Source organism: Microcaecilia unicolor, chromosome 2 (genome assembly GCF_901765095.1).
Source record: "Microcaecilia unicolor chromosome 2, aMicUni1.1, whole genome shotgun sequence".
NCBI lineage: Eukaryota > Metazoa > Chordata > Amphibia > Gymnophiona > Siphonopidae > Microcaecilia > Microcaecilia unicolor.
The window spans coordinates 446,147,583-446,162,102 of NC_044032.1; the positions used below are offsets into that span (position 1 = coordinate 446,147,583).

General features: G+C 44.6%; 1 protein-coding gene across 1 annotated transcript in view; it reads right to left on the reverse strand.

Annotated features, from left to right (window-relative positions):
• TTC31 (tetratricopeptide repeat domain 31) overlaps window positions 1-14,520 on the reverse strand; it is a 188,098-nt gene that overhangs the window by 14,779 nt on the left and 158,799 nt on the right. The window contains exons 15-17 of the mRNA XM_030190890.1: window positions 14,397-14,471; window positions 13,348-13,450; window positions 9,230-9,339 (exon numbers count right to left, since the gene is read on the reverse strand). Of these exons, the coding sequence (XP_030046750.1) occupies window positions 9,230-9,339; window positions 13,348-13,450; window positions 14,397-14,471 (288 nt within the window). The remainder of the gene's footprint in view (window positions 1-9,229; window positions 9,340-13,347; window positions 13,451-14,396; window positions 14,472-14,520) is intronic.

Consider the following 14,520-nt stretch of genomic DNA (forward strand, 5'->3'; position numbering starts at 1 on the left):
TTTAGCTGAAATGCATCCGCCCAGGAGTGCATGATTTGGAAGCTTTGGTTGATCTTGTTGGTGATTTCCTTTAGATCATGTTTGAACGGGATGTAGATCGTGACATCATCTGCATATATGTATGGATTGAGGTTTTGATTGTCTAGAAGCTTGGCTAGAGGTATCATCATTAGGTTAAAGAGGGTTGGTGAAAGGGGGGATCCTTGGGGAACACCACATTCAGGTGTCCATGGGACTGATGTCGCCTCTTTAGTTGTTACTTGGTATGATCTTGTTGTCAGGAATCCTCTAAACCAGTTGAGAACGTTACCTCCAACTCCAAAGTATTCCAGAATGTGTAATAGTATTCCATGGTTGACCATGTCAAAGGCACTGGACATGTCAAATTGCAAAAGGAGTATGTTGTTGCAATTAGTTGTTTAAATTTGTTCATTAAGGTTACTAGTACTGTTTCGGTGCTGTGGTTCGATCGAAATCCTGATTGAGATTTATGCAGAATGGAATGTTTGTTCAGGTGATTAGTGAGCTGATTCGTCACTGCGCCTTCCATGAGTTTGGTTATCAGCGGAATCGATGCTACCGGACAATAGTTGGTTAAGTCACTTGTAGTTTTCTTTGCGTCTTTAGGTAAAGGGGTGAGTAGGATATTTCCTTTATCTTTTGGGAAGAGACCATTTCCAGTGGTTTTCTTTTTCCCCCAGAAATGGTGCGCGCTCAGGGAAGAACTACCGCCGACGGATGTTGGGCCAGTGGTAGTCCTGAGTTAGTGTTTGGTAAGCTCGAGTTGGGCTTACCGACGCTTTGTAAAATACCCCCTAAGTGCAGTAGAGTGTAGATTTAAATATTTTTTTTAATACGTGTTATTAAGTGTGTTTGTTTATTATTTACTACATAGGTTACAATGGAATAATTTCCAGTAGTTTTTACTCTTATTTATACAGTAATATTTTTAATATTTTCTCTGGTGCCTTTTTGACTACATCGCATCTTGTTTCACTTTTTATTAATTTCCACTTCTCACTTTTAACTGTTTTTACTTTTTGTTTGATATACTGTGTTTTTGTTATTACTAAGCTAAAATTGACCTTTCCTATATATATATATATATATATATATATATATATATATATATAAACACACATATTCTAACATCCTATATAATTTATTTATTTATTGCATTTGTATCCCACATTATCCCACCTCTTTGCAGGCTCAATGTGGCTTACATTTCATCATGGGTACTGGAATAAGACGTGAATATACATTAGGTTTACAGAGGGTTTGTGTTACATGGTGGTGAAATACATGATGGTGTTAAAGCAAAAGACATTATAAGACAGTTCTAGAAGTTTTAAAGATTATACAGCTACACATGTTGATCTTTGTGATATATCTTGTCGAAGAGATAAGTTTTCAATAGTTTGCGGAGATTGGTCAATTCATAGACCTTTTTCAAGTTACATGGCAGCACGTTCCAGAGCTGCGTGCTCGTATAGGAAAAGGTAGATGCATGCATTGATTTGTATTTTAGACCCTTACACTTGGGAGGATGAAGATTAAGGGGTGTGCGGGAAGATTTTTTGCGTTCCTGGGTGGTAGTTCTATTAGGTCTGACATGTAGGCTGGGGCGTTACCATGGATGATTTTATGGGCTAAGGTGCAAAGTTTGAACGTGATGTGTTCTTTTAGTGGGAGCCAGTGTAGTTTTTCTCGTAGGGGGTTCGCGCTTTCATATTTTGGTGTGCCGAATATTAGTCTGGCTGCCGTATTCTGGGCTGTCTGGAGTTTTTTTAAGTATTTGCTCTTTACAGCCAGCGTAGAGTGAGTTATAATAGTCCAGATGACTGATTACCAATGATTGTACCAGATTGCGGAAGACAGTTCTTGGAAAAAAATGGTCTAACTCTTTTTAGTTTCCACATTGAATGAAACATCTTTTTAGTTATGTTATTTGCATGGTTCTCAAGTGTTAGGTGTCGATCAATGGTGACTCTGAGGATTTTTAGGGTGTCCGAAACTGGTAGATTTAGTTTAGGTGTGTTGATGGTGGTAAATTTATTCTTGTTGTATTGCGAGGTGAGTACCAGGCACTGGGTTTTCTCAGCATTGAGTTTCAGCTGAAAGGCATCTGCCCAGGAATTCATAATATGTAGGCTTTGCTTGATTTCATTAGAGATTTCCCTTAGATCTTGATTGAATGGGATGAAGATCGTTACATCGTCAGCGTATATATATATGGGTTTAGGTTTTGATTCGATAGTAGTTTGGCCAAGGGTGTCATCATTAGGTTGAATATGGTCGGTGAGAGGGGGGATCCCTGTGGAACTCCGCATTCACGTATCCATGTCGCTGATGTAGTCAAATTTGTTGTCACTTGATATGAGCGTGTAGTGAGGAACCCTTTGAACCAATTGAGAACGTTGCCTCCAATTCCGAAGTATTCGAGGATGTGTAGTAAAATTCCATGGTCAACCATGTCAAATGCACTTGACATGTCGAATTGTAGCAGTAGAATGTTGTTGCCGTTTGCTATCAATTGTTTGAGTTTGGTCATGAGCGTGACTAGTACGGTTTCCGTGCTGTGATTAGAGCGAAATCCTGACTGAGAATCGTGTAATATTGAGAACTTGTTTAGATAATCTGAGAGTTGTTTGGTCACTATACCTTCTGTTATTTTGGTAATTAAGGGGATGGATGCTACTGGTCTATAATTTGTTAGTTCATTAGCATTTTTCTTTGCATCCTTGGGTATAGGGGTGAGTAAAATGTTACCTTTTTCCCTTGGGAAGAGTCCTTTTTGTACCATAAAGTTCACGTGGTTTGTTAGGTCCGTTAAAAATTGTTGAGGGGCCGATTTCATGAGGTTGTTTGGGCATATATCTAGTTTGCAGTGAGATTTGGCGAATCTTTTACGCGTTTGTGAGATAAGATCTTCCGGTATTATAGTGAATTCAGTCCAGATCCTGTCTGCTGGATAGATTCCAGGGTCTGGGTCTAGGCAGTCTAGGAGTGTGGTGTATTTGATGTGGCTGACAGGTATTTTAAGTCGCAGTTGTATGATTTTCTCCTTGAAATATTTCGCCAAGTCGTCAGCTCCTGGTGTGTCTTTGCTGTTGTTGGTGACTGGAGTGGTGTCTAATAATTTATTCACAAGTTGGAAGAGTTTGTGTGTGTCTTTGTAATTTGGACCAGTTTTGTAGTATTGTCTTTTGGTTTGTCTTATGGTATATTTATATTTCCTACAGAGTTGCTTCCAATCGTTGTGTGGGATCATCTTTCTTTTTATTCCACGCACGTTCTAGTTTCCTAACTTGTGTTTTAAGTTTTTTCAGTTCTTCGTTGAACCATGGTATTGAGTTCTTTCTGTGCGATGTTCTGGTTTGGATTGGGGCAATGATGTCTAGTATTAATTTACATCTATTGTCCCAATTTGAGAGGAATTGAATTGTGTCTGTTTTTGTTGTCCATCCGTCGTTGTAGATCTGTTGCCAGAATTTAACCGGATCTATTTTTCCTCTTTGTTAGGTAAGTCTTTGTTAGGTAAGTCTTTCGTTCTCCATTGGAGGGTTATATGTGCTTTGTAATGGTCTGACCACAGTATAGGTGACCATTTTGTGTATGTTAAAGTAACGTTTGCTTCGTGGTCAAATTTGTATGTTATGAGGTCTAATGTGTGTCCTTTTTTGTGTGTTGGTTGCGTATTTGGTCCTTGTAGATCCCATAATTGTAAGAACTCTCTACAGTCTTGGGTACTTGTTGTGGTGAGATCTTCCAGGTGTAGGTTAATATCTCCTATTATGATGAGGTTGGAGGAAGAGATACAGGTGTTCCATAAAGTACGTTTGGCAGTCTCGCCAGTTGCCTGGTGGTCTGTAAAATATAACTGCGTTAAGGTGTTCCTGCAGTTTTGGGTGACTGATTCTTATGGAAGCGATTTCAAGTTGTGGCAGTATGGCACCTCCAACATTCTACGTCTGGATGCCTGGGTTCGTAACATCCATTCCCACTCATTGCCCCACCCTTGCGTCAAAACGTAATGACGTCAGAGGGCGGAACAATGAGGGCAAAGGGAACGCTGGAGGCGAGATGATGTCAGGAGGAGAGAATCCCAGGACATCCAGGGGAGGGAGGAAGGGAGGAAGGGGAGAGCAGAGGAGAATTGATGGATATGGATGGGAGGACAGTCATAGGCGTCCCGTATAAGAGGCTTGGGAAGGGTTAACCGTGACCTTCCCCTGGCTACTGCCCCCCCAAACGCAGGGCTGCCTGGCGCAGGAGCGCTGCAACCAGGCAGCTCTCGGACGGTCCCTCTGCTCCTTCCCGCCCTCAGCTCCCCGATCAACAGCCCTCCTCTCCGTTCCTCCCCCCCCCCCCCCGGGCGTGTTTAACCCTTTTACTTTCAGGCACAGCGACGGCAGTGAAGAGGACAACACAGCGGGCTCGCCTCCAGCTTCTCCCTTCCCTCACACAGTGTCCCGCCTTCTGTGATGATGCATTTCCTGTTTCCGTGAGGGCGGGACACTGTGTGAGGGGAGAAGCTGTTATCCTCTTTACTGCCATCGCTGCAGCTAAAAGTAAAAGGGTTAAACGTGGGGGGGGGGGAGGAACGGAGAGGAGGGCTGTCAGGGTGCTGAGGGAGGGCAGGGAGAATCGCTGGACATGGATGGGAGGGCAGGGGGAGAGAACAGATGGCTGGAATTGGAGAGGGGGGCAGGGGGAGAAGAGATCACTGGACAGGAGAGGAGGGCAGGGCAAGGGGAGAGAAGAGATTGCTGGACAGGACAGGAGGGGAGGGCAGGGGAGAGAGGAGAATTGCTGGACATGGATGGATGAATGGGGGCAGGGGAGAGAGGAAATTTGCTGGATATGGGTGGATGGAGGAGAGGGCAGGGGAGAATGGAGAGTTGCTGGACATGGATGGATGGAGGGGAGGAAAGTCAGGAAGGAGATGCACATGAATGGAGGGGAGGGAAGAGAGGAGAAATGCTGGACATGGATGGAGTCTGCATACTCTATCTTTTAAAAAATACTACAAATAAAAATCACAAAAAAAGAAAGATTAAAACAATCTCATACCCCTGGAGCATATTACTCATTATACACCCTTCCCAATTATTACTTATCATGACACAACATTTCTCCTAACGGTTCCCTTAAAAACATAATCGCCATTACATGATAACCTTGCTAGCGCCCATTTCATTTGTGTGAGAAACGGGCCTTTTTTACTAGTTTTATATGTTTACGTATACTCATAGCAGTACCTGGTACTGGCTCTATCCTTTAGGTGTGTTTACCTATCAAGCTAGATTTTCAGGGATAAAGTGTTAGACGTCATCCATTTGTAAGGTATTTGCTTATTTTCCTTAGCTCCTTGTTTAAGAGCATGTTTAGAATTTATATTATTGGTTTGGATATTAGTACACTTTAGGGGCTCATTTTCAAAGCGCTTAGACTTATAAAGTTCCATAGGTTACTAAGCAACTTTGTAAGTCTAAGTGCTTTGAAAATATGCCTCTTTGTATTTTCCTACATTTTTCCCCCTTAAAAAATCTTTTAAATGTTCTAAATGATGCTACGATACACCACCTTTTATTCAATATTCTTATTCTATGTTTTAAATGTCATTAGCATTTTCTATATGTTTTATTGTAACCCAAAATGTTTTTTGATTTATCTATACATATTTTGTACTTTTGCTTTTGTGTATATCTAATATAATAATTTGCTCCTTCAACGTTCGAAAGTGTTTCACTGGGATTGTAACCATCTTCTGATGTCACGAACGCAGTGAGAGAAATTGGAATGTTGCAGGAGCAGCTTCAGCCCTTCCTCCACACGCACCAACATCTCCACTCAGGGCCGCCGAGGGACTGGGCCGGGCCAAGGCCGCCCCCGGGGGCACCGCCCCTGCTGCCCCCCCTCCCCTGAGGTCGCAACCGCTACCCCCCTCTACCCCCCCTCCCGAAGTAGCCACTGCTCCCCCCTCCACCCCACCCAGGTCGCCGCCGCTCCCCCCATCCGTCCGCCTAGCCACTTTCCCTCCAGGCCCGCCCACCCAACACAGACCTGCCAAGTCTCCCGTGAAATACGCGGCACCAGCTCTCATTTCCGGCCACTGCTGCTTCTCCTGTTCTGCAGCAGTGGCCGCTACAAAAACAGCTAATTAAACCAACAAAAATGTTTTTAAAAGGCAAACGTGGCACCGCAGGCAGCCATCAGGCACTGGCTGTCGGCTCTGCAGCCACTCCTCTCGCCTCTCACGTCACTGCCCCTGGAGCAGAACCCCGGAGGAGCGCAGCGACATGAGAGGTGAGAGGAGCGGCTGCAGAGCTGACAGCCAATGCCTGATGGCTGCCTGCGGTGCCGCGCTTGCTTTTTAAAAACAGTTCCCCAAGTCCTCTGCACTAACCACCAGGCTACTCCTCCACTCCTGGGTGAAGGCACAGGGGGGCACAGGGGAAATAAAGAGAATGGGTGAAGGCACAGGAGGCACACATGAGAGAGAACGGGTGAAGGCACAGGGGGGGACATGAGAGAGAACGGGTGAAGGCGCAGGGGGATACATGGGAAAGAACGGGTGAAGGCCCCCCTCCAAAGCTACATTACCTGTTCAATGACTGGTGAGGCAGTTCAAGGCACAGGGAGGCACACGAGAGAGAATGGGTGAAGGCACAGGGGAGCACATGAGAGAGAACGGATGAAGGCACATGAGAAAGAACGGGTGAAGGCATAGGGTGGTTCACATGAGAGAGAGAGGATGAAGGCACAGGGGAGCACATGGGAAATAAAAAGAATGGATGAAGACACAGGGGGGCAACATGGGAGGGAGAACAGGTGATAGACCCTCCAAAGCTACAGTATTGGTCACGATTGGTGAGGTAGCTGAAGGCACCGGGGGGGGGGGGGGGGGGGGGCAAATGAGTGTGAAAGCACAGGGGGGGCACAAGAGAGCGAGTGTGAAGGCATAGGGGGGCACATAAGGGAGAAAAGGTGAAGGCACAGGAGGGCACATGTGAAAGAGAGAGAATGAGTGAAGGTACAGGGGGGCAACATGAGAGAGAAAGAGAATGGGTGAAGTCACAGGGGGCAACATGGGAGAGAAAGGAAGGGTGAATGCACAGGGGGGCACATGGGAGAGAATGGATGAAGGCACACGGGCGCATGAGAGAGAAAAAAATGGTTGAACGCAGAGGGAGAAACATGAGAGAGAAAGAGAACATGTGAAGGCACGGGGGAGGGGACACATGGGGAAGAGAACGTGTGAAGGCATGGGGAGGCGCATGGGAGAGAGAACGTGTGAACGCATGGGGGGGGCACATGGGAGAGGGAACGTGTGAACGCACGGGGGGGGCACATGGGAGAGAATGGATGAAGGCACACGGGCGCATGAGAGAGAAAAAATGGTTGAACGCAGAGGGAGAAACATGAGAGAGAAAGAGAACATGTGAAGGCACGGGGGAGGGGACACATGGGGAAGAGAACGTGTGAAGGCATGGGGAGGCGCATGGGAGAGAGAACGTGTGAACGCATGGGGGGGCACATGGGAGAGGGAACGTGTGAACGCACGGGGGGGGGCACATGGGAGAGAGAACGTGTGAACGCACGGGGGGGCACATGGGAGAGAGAACGTGTGAAGGCACGGGGGGGGCACATGGGAAAGAGAACGTGTGAAGGCACATGGAAGAGAGAACTTGTGAACGCACGGGGGGGGGGGGACACATGGGACAGAGAACGTGTGAAGGAACAGGGGGCATATGGGAGAGAGAACGTGTGAAGGCACAGGGGACACATGGGAGAGAGAACTGCCTTCCTATCCGTTTCCACATACAGTTCAAACTCCTCTTATTGACCTATAAGGGAAAGGGAACTGGGACTTGATATACCGCCTTTCTGTGGTATTTTGCAACTACATTCAAAGCGGTTTACATATATACAGGTACTTATTTTGTACCTGGGGCAATGGAGGGTTAAGTGACTTGCCCACAGTCACAAGGAGCTGTAGTGGGAATCAAACCTAGTTCTCCAAGATCAAAGTCTGCTGCAGTAACCACTAGATTACTCCTCCACTCACTGACTGTATTGAAATGTGACATGAAGCAAGCAGTATGTGCAAGGAAACCCTCAACTATCAGACAGTTTAAACAGTTCTGCAATGAGAGGCTGATGAACAGGTATTGAGCATTTAGTTGAAGTTATTGTTGCTCAAGCAGATGCCACCAACTACTGAATGAAGGTTTTCAGACCTTCACACATAAGAATACTTGATTGTCAAATCTTTCTACTGAATAAATAAATCAAAAGCTCAGATATGGTGCTTGTAGAAAAATCACTTTCTCATGAAAAAAAAAAAACTATTCCATTCCATCTTTTCAATGTACAGCATTATTTGTGTTGTAAGATCAAAAGAGGCATCAGACGTTATTAGAGCAAACCTTATTTCACGTCTCTCGACTTCAAAATCCAGGTTGCTCTAATAATTTCCAATGTCTCTTCCTCCATTCAGAATACTTTTTGGTCTCTACAAATAATGTTGATTATTGAAAAGTTAGTGTGAAATAATTTTGTTATATTTTTCATGAGAATTAAAAAAAAAAAAATAGCTACATCCTTTTTATCCAAGATATTAATTCAATTGTGTTGTCTTTATTTCTTATCAAGGTTTAGATTAAGACCTAATCATGTTTTCAGTATAAACTTTGATACAAAACACACCATCCTAGAGAGTTCAAATTCACACTGCGTATTTTATTACAAATATACAGACTGACTCACCTAATGTTTGGGCCCCTCTCAACTGCATGACCTACTGCATATTATGGAGCATCAGCAGAAGGTCCAATCCCACTAAAGCAGGGGTTCTTAACCCAGTCCTCAGAACAGATCATACCAGTCAGGTTTTCAAAATATCCATAATGAATATGCATGAGAAAAATTTGAATGCACTGCCTCCACTGTATGTAAATATATTTCATGCATTCATTTTGGGTATCCTGAAAACCTGACTGGTTAGATGTGTCCTGAGGTCTGAGTCGAGAACCTCTACACTAACAGGATCAATGCAGAGAAGAAACTAGAACAAAGGCGGTTAGCACATTAAAACAATCAATTTATAGAAATTATCCAATGCAAAAGTATTAGTACAAGTGTGGAGGTAGATCCCTTTTGGGGTCATATGCCCCCTCTCAACCATACTACACCTTCAATTTAAGACACAGGGAAGGCATACTTTGACAGAGGTTTCTGTGCCAGGTTGGTCTGTGCAGCTCCAATAGTTATGTTTGCATGTTCAGGATTCCTCAATTGTAGTATAAACTTGGTTCCTTCTACTTGCAAACCCTGTTGAGAAACCATGAAGGACTTCAGGATCATACATGTTCATTCATCCACTCTCTCTTTACCTGTCTACAAATTTTCTACATCTATCTTGAATTTTATTTTTATTACATTTGTACCCCACGCTTTCCCACTCATAGCAGGCTCAATGCGGCTTACATATTATATACAGGTACTTATTTGTACCTGGGGCAATGGAGGGTTAAGTGACTTGCCCAGAGTCACAAGGAGCTGCCTGTGCCTGCAGTGGGAATTGAACCCAGTTCCCCAGGACCAAAGTCCACCACTCTAACCAGTAGGCCACTCCTCCACTTTCTAGAAAACTTCAGCAGGGCCAACCACATATGCGAACATGCCTTCCCACCTGCCTTCAAACAAATACAGCACTGTCTGACCAAATCAGCTATCGCACCAGGTCTTCTGCTTCAGACAGTAGTGAGAAGTGAATACCATGGAGGCTGACCTCAAGTTGGTAACCAACACTGCCATGGCTCTGACATTGTGAACTGTGACAAGGCCCTCCAGAGTCAGCCCAGCTTGGGTATAAGTGGAGGAGATGAAGTCTGCTAACTAACTGGATAAAGTGCGTTTACCGATGGCAGCCTCCATCCAGGCTTTAGTGTACTCCAGACAGAAGGATAAGGTATGCAGTGTGCTTTCACAAGGATGGGCATGAGGTTTTGGGAAAATGTTGGAAGAACAATTGACTGATTATGATGGAACTCCGACAATACCTTAGGAAGAGATTTAAGATGTATGCGAAGAACTAATCTGTTATGGTAAAACTTTGTGTAAGGTAGGTCAGCTACTAGGGCCTGCAGCTCACCAACTCTGCAAGCTGAAATGACTACCACCAAAAATAAGACCTTACAGGTCAGGTATTTCAGATGGCATAAATCAAGTGGCTCAAAAGGAGCTCTCATCAGCTGGGCAAGGATGACTTTGAGGCCCCATGATACAGTGAGAGGTTTGATAGGGGGGGAGGGGTTCTGTCAGAAGCAAACCTCACATAAAACGAACAGCTAGAAGCTTTACAGAGATGGGCTTACCCTCTACATGGTGAAGGTAAGTGCTAATTGCCCTGAGGTGAACCTTACCAAGTTGTTTTTTAAACCAGACTCAGAGAGGTTTAGAAGGTACTCGAGCAGTTTTTGTGTGGGGCAAGATAAAGGATAAAGGGCCTTGCCCTTACTCCAGACAGCGATCCTATTTGAAAGTATAACACCTCTTAGTGGAATCTTACTTGGAAGCACGTTCAGGCAGTTGAAGGGAAGCAAATTCTACGCTCTCAACATCCAAGCCATAAGGGCCAGAGACTGGGGACTGGAATACAGAACAGACCCCTCATTTTGCATGATGAGGGTCAGAAAACAGTCCAACTTCCATGATTCTTCAGCAGACAACTCTAGAAGAGGGAACCAAATTTGGCCAAGGCAGATTTGGTTCCCTCTTCTAGAGTTGTCTGCTGAAGGATCCCATACCCTCCTGCTTTTTGACAGAGTACATGACAACTTGATTGTCTGAATTAGAACAAATTGGTTCAATAGCCGATCTCTGAAATTGCCCACAGTTCTAGGACATCGATGTGAAGCTGGGTCTCCTGAATGGACCAATGACCTTGGGTATGCAGCCAATCTACATGGGCACCACACCCCAGGTTGGCCTGACACCACTAGGAAGCTAGAGTCCATTGGGCACCTCACAAATGGAGGTATGCCATGAGTGTGACATTCACAGTGGAGGCCATGCAGCTTAACAACCTCAACGTCTGCCAAGCTGTGACCTGCTAGCTACTACAAACTTGACAAATGATGCAAATGAGTGCATCCGCTCTTACTTGAAAAAGGTAGACTTGAGCTTGAACTATGTCTATCAGGTGGGACATTGGGTAGTTAGCTCCAAACCCTGATCCTTGAGCACCTTCTATTGATGTGCTTTTTACCAGTCAATCATCCAGATAGGGAAGCACATGCACTCCCAGTTTGTGTAGTGATGCTGTGACTACTGCAATACATTTTGTAAACACTCTGGGAGCAGACGCAAGGCCAAACGGCACAACATGGTACTAATAGTGGTGTTTCCCTACTTGAAATCTAAGATATATCCTGAAACCTGGACATATACAGATGTGACTGTGAGCACCCTTTCAATCCATAGCCAATTGTTTTCCTGAATCATGGGAAGAAAGGTGCTCTGGGAAATCACTTTAAAAACTTTTCTTTGACCAGGTATTTGTTTGGGGCCCTCAGGTCTACAATGGGATGGTATCCCCCCCTCCCCCCCACACCTTTTGGGCACATATATGTGCTTGGAATAGAATCCTTTCCCTTCTTCCCCCTGTGGAAAAGGTTCAACTGCATTGGCCTAAGGTGGCTGCCAAAAAACAAACTCTAAAACAATAAGGGGACAGAAGAAAATGAAAAGAAAGTAGGTGTCACGCTTGAAGATTGTATTATTAGGTGTCTTTGCACTTGAAGATTGAAGCTCAGAGTGTGACTTTCAAGAAGATATTGAGAGATTACTTATTTGGTGTAGAATTTTTTATGACTTCCCGATTTTGCAGTAATGGACTTATGGACATACACTTGTCAGATATATTGTTTTCCTACCACTTTAGCTTTTACTGCCCTTGAAGTTCTTCATGTTTGTTTTTATTATATGTGGAGGTTTTTTTTGTATACTCGCTTTGGATAAAGCAGTGTATAAATAAAAATTCTATTCTATTCACAGCAACTAAGAGCAGGTAGGCCAAAAAAGAAATACTCAGTGAAATTGCACATCAGAAACAAGGCAAACCATGTCTGAACAGCTTCATAGAAGAAACAAAACTGAGGGTCCCGCGTGGGTCACACGGGTGGGCAGGCACACGCTGAGCAGCATCTGTACCAGGCTCCATGGATGACATCACCCACATGTGAAAACAGCATGTCCTGCTTCTCCTCAGAGAAAGTCAGGTTTCTCTGGCAGGCTGCAATGACAGAACAAACTACAAGTTGGGTGTGGCTGGTAGGTGGCAAAGTTCTGTAAAAGTTAGAAGCCCCAGTGGAAACACAGGTGCTCACATAGTTGGATCTGTCCAACAGTTTATGCAGAGGGCTGGGGAGGTTCGAGTGATTTAGATCAAGCTATGATGACACAATCAGTGTAGCTGCTAGGTCTGATTGGAAGGCAGCACGTACTCTACTAAGTAAACAAGTCCAGCACAAACACAGAACACACACAGCTGGGTCTGTTTAGAAGGCTTTTCAAGGGACCTAGGAAGTCAAATGTTTGAACAATGGCTGTGCTAGTAATAATGGCTCTTTGGATCATTGGGTTTTCAAATCTTTATTCTTGGGGGCCCAATGAAATAAACATGCAATCATGCCCTTTCCCTATTTCACTGAGCCCCCTATTTCTCAGTGCCCAGTGAAATACACATACAACGTACCCTATCCCTATTTCTTGTTCTTACTACTCTCTGCTTTCTTTGACATACCTGCTAGCTCTGTCCAGCTCAGTCATTTCAAGCCATGGAGTGCCAGTACACCTGCATTTTTCAACTATCATCACAAAACCAGTGCAGAAATATGGACATTACTTAACTCAAACTCCATGAGAGAGATGCAGAGTTCAGAGATAGTGGCAAAATGTTTTGCCATGTGCTGCACTTTCTCTCCTCCTTTTTGCCAGGCAGGGTCTGTGATCCACTGCCACTGATATCCTACAACCCAGTACTGAGTTGCAGTTCCAGGTTCAAAAAAACACCGACTTAGATTATTATAAAGATTTGTGTGCGGACATGGAAGGGGAAGAATGCCAGAGTGAATTAACTGGGGATCAGCCATCCAATACCAAGGAGGAAAACAAAGACTGTCCTGGGTAAGAAGAGGTATCTTACAGGCCCTTACACTCTATGACTGCAAGCTTAACAACTGTGGACAGAATAACTGGGCAGACTGGATAGGCCAGTTTGCCTTTTTCTGCTGTTGTTCACTGTTATGTTTCCAAAGAGCTACGCAGCCTTCCTACCTGCAGAGCCAAGAAAGCTCTCTCAGCTGCCTCTTTGTCACTGAAGTTTATAAAGGCACATGTTCTGTCATAGAGGATTCGGATTGAATGGATATGACCAAACCTGCAACACCAAAGAATCAAGTTAGCTAGAAAGAGGAGCAGGCACCATCACTTTGCGCCAGTCATCACAAAATTCACTGTTCAAATGTTATCAAGAGCTGCAAACATCCCCCTACAAACATCCCCAAAATCAGTGGAAAAAATGGTTACCCCAGGGCCAGCCTGGTAACCAAAACGGAGTACTGCCATGCAGAGGGATTTGGGTTTAATTCACAGGCCAGGATGCTGCGTCTCAGGATGAGGTCGGGGTTGCTGAGGAGACTGTACTTGCAGCCTCTGGAAGAAGGGAGTCCCAACTAACACCACTCCCCAAGTGGCCAGACTGGGTTCCTATTAGCCATGTTCTTGAAGGAGGTGCAGTCTGTAGCTGCTGACCACAGACACCGAGAAAAATGATTGGGCTAAGGGATGTAAAATACAGAAAATAATCTCAGGGAGCTGTGAATGAAGGCTCATGGCACTGTAGCCAAACAAAGGCCAGTTCCATCTCCAGGAGTAATTAAACAAAGCAAACAATCACCCACCCAGGATCCAGAGGGGACAGAGAATGGACAACATTGTTGCCAGTGTAAGAACAGGTGCTCTAGAATTGGAGCAGAGGATCTCAATGCTGGGCCTTGAAGGCCACAAAACAATATCCACAATGAATACTCCAATAAATTTGCATGCATACACCTGGTCCAGTAAGGTTAGTAAGCAGATATGCTTGTGGATCTTGAGAAGCAGAGTTAAGAAACTGCCTTAGAGATCAGGAACTGCCTTAGAGATCAGGAAATGGGTCTTATCCAGCAGGTGGCCAAAACGCTCTGATGGTCTGAGGTTTGGGGACAAATCCCTTCTCAACTTTAAAATTGAAAAAAAAATTTCAGATTCTTTACCCCCACCAATGTGAGGTACTTCCCCACATTCTTGCATGCCTCACATTTCTTGCTGCATAAAAGACTTACGGTTCAAAGAGCAACTTAAGATTTGCTCCCGATATCCTGGCGGTCACATTCCCAACCCAGATGGGATATAACTGCCTGAAAGCAAATAAGCAAGCACATTAGAAAAGAAACAATCAACAGCAAC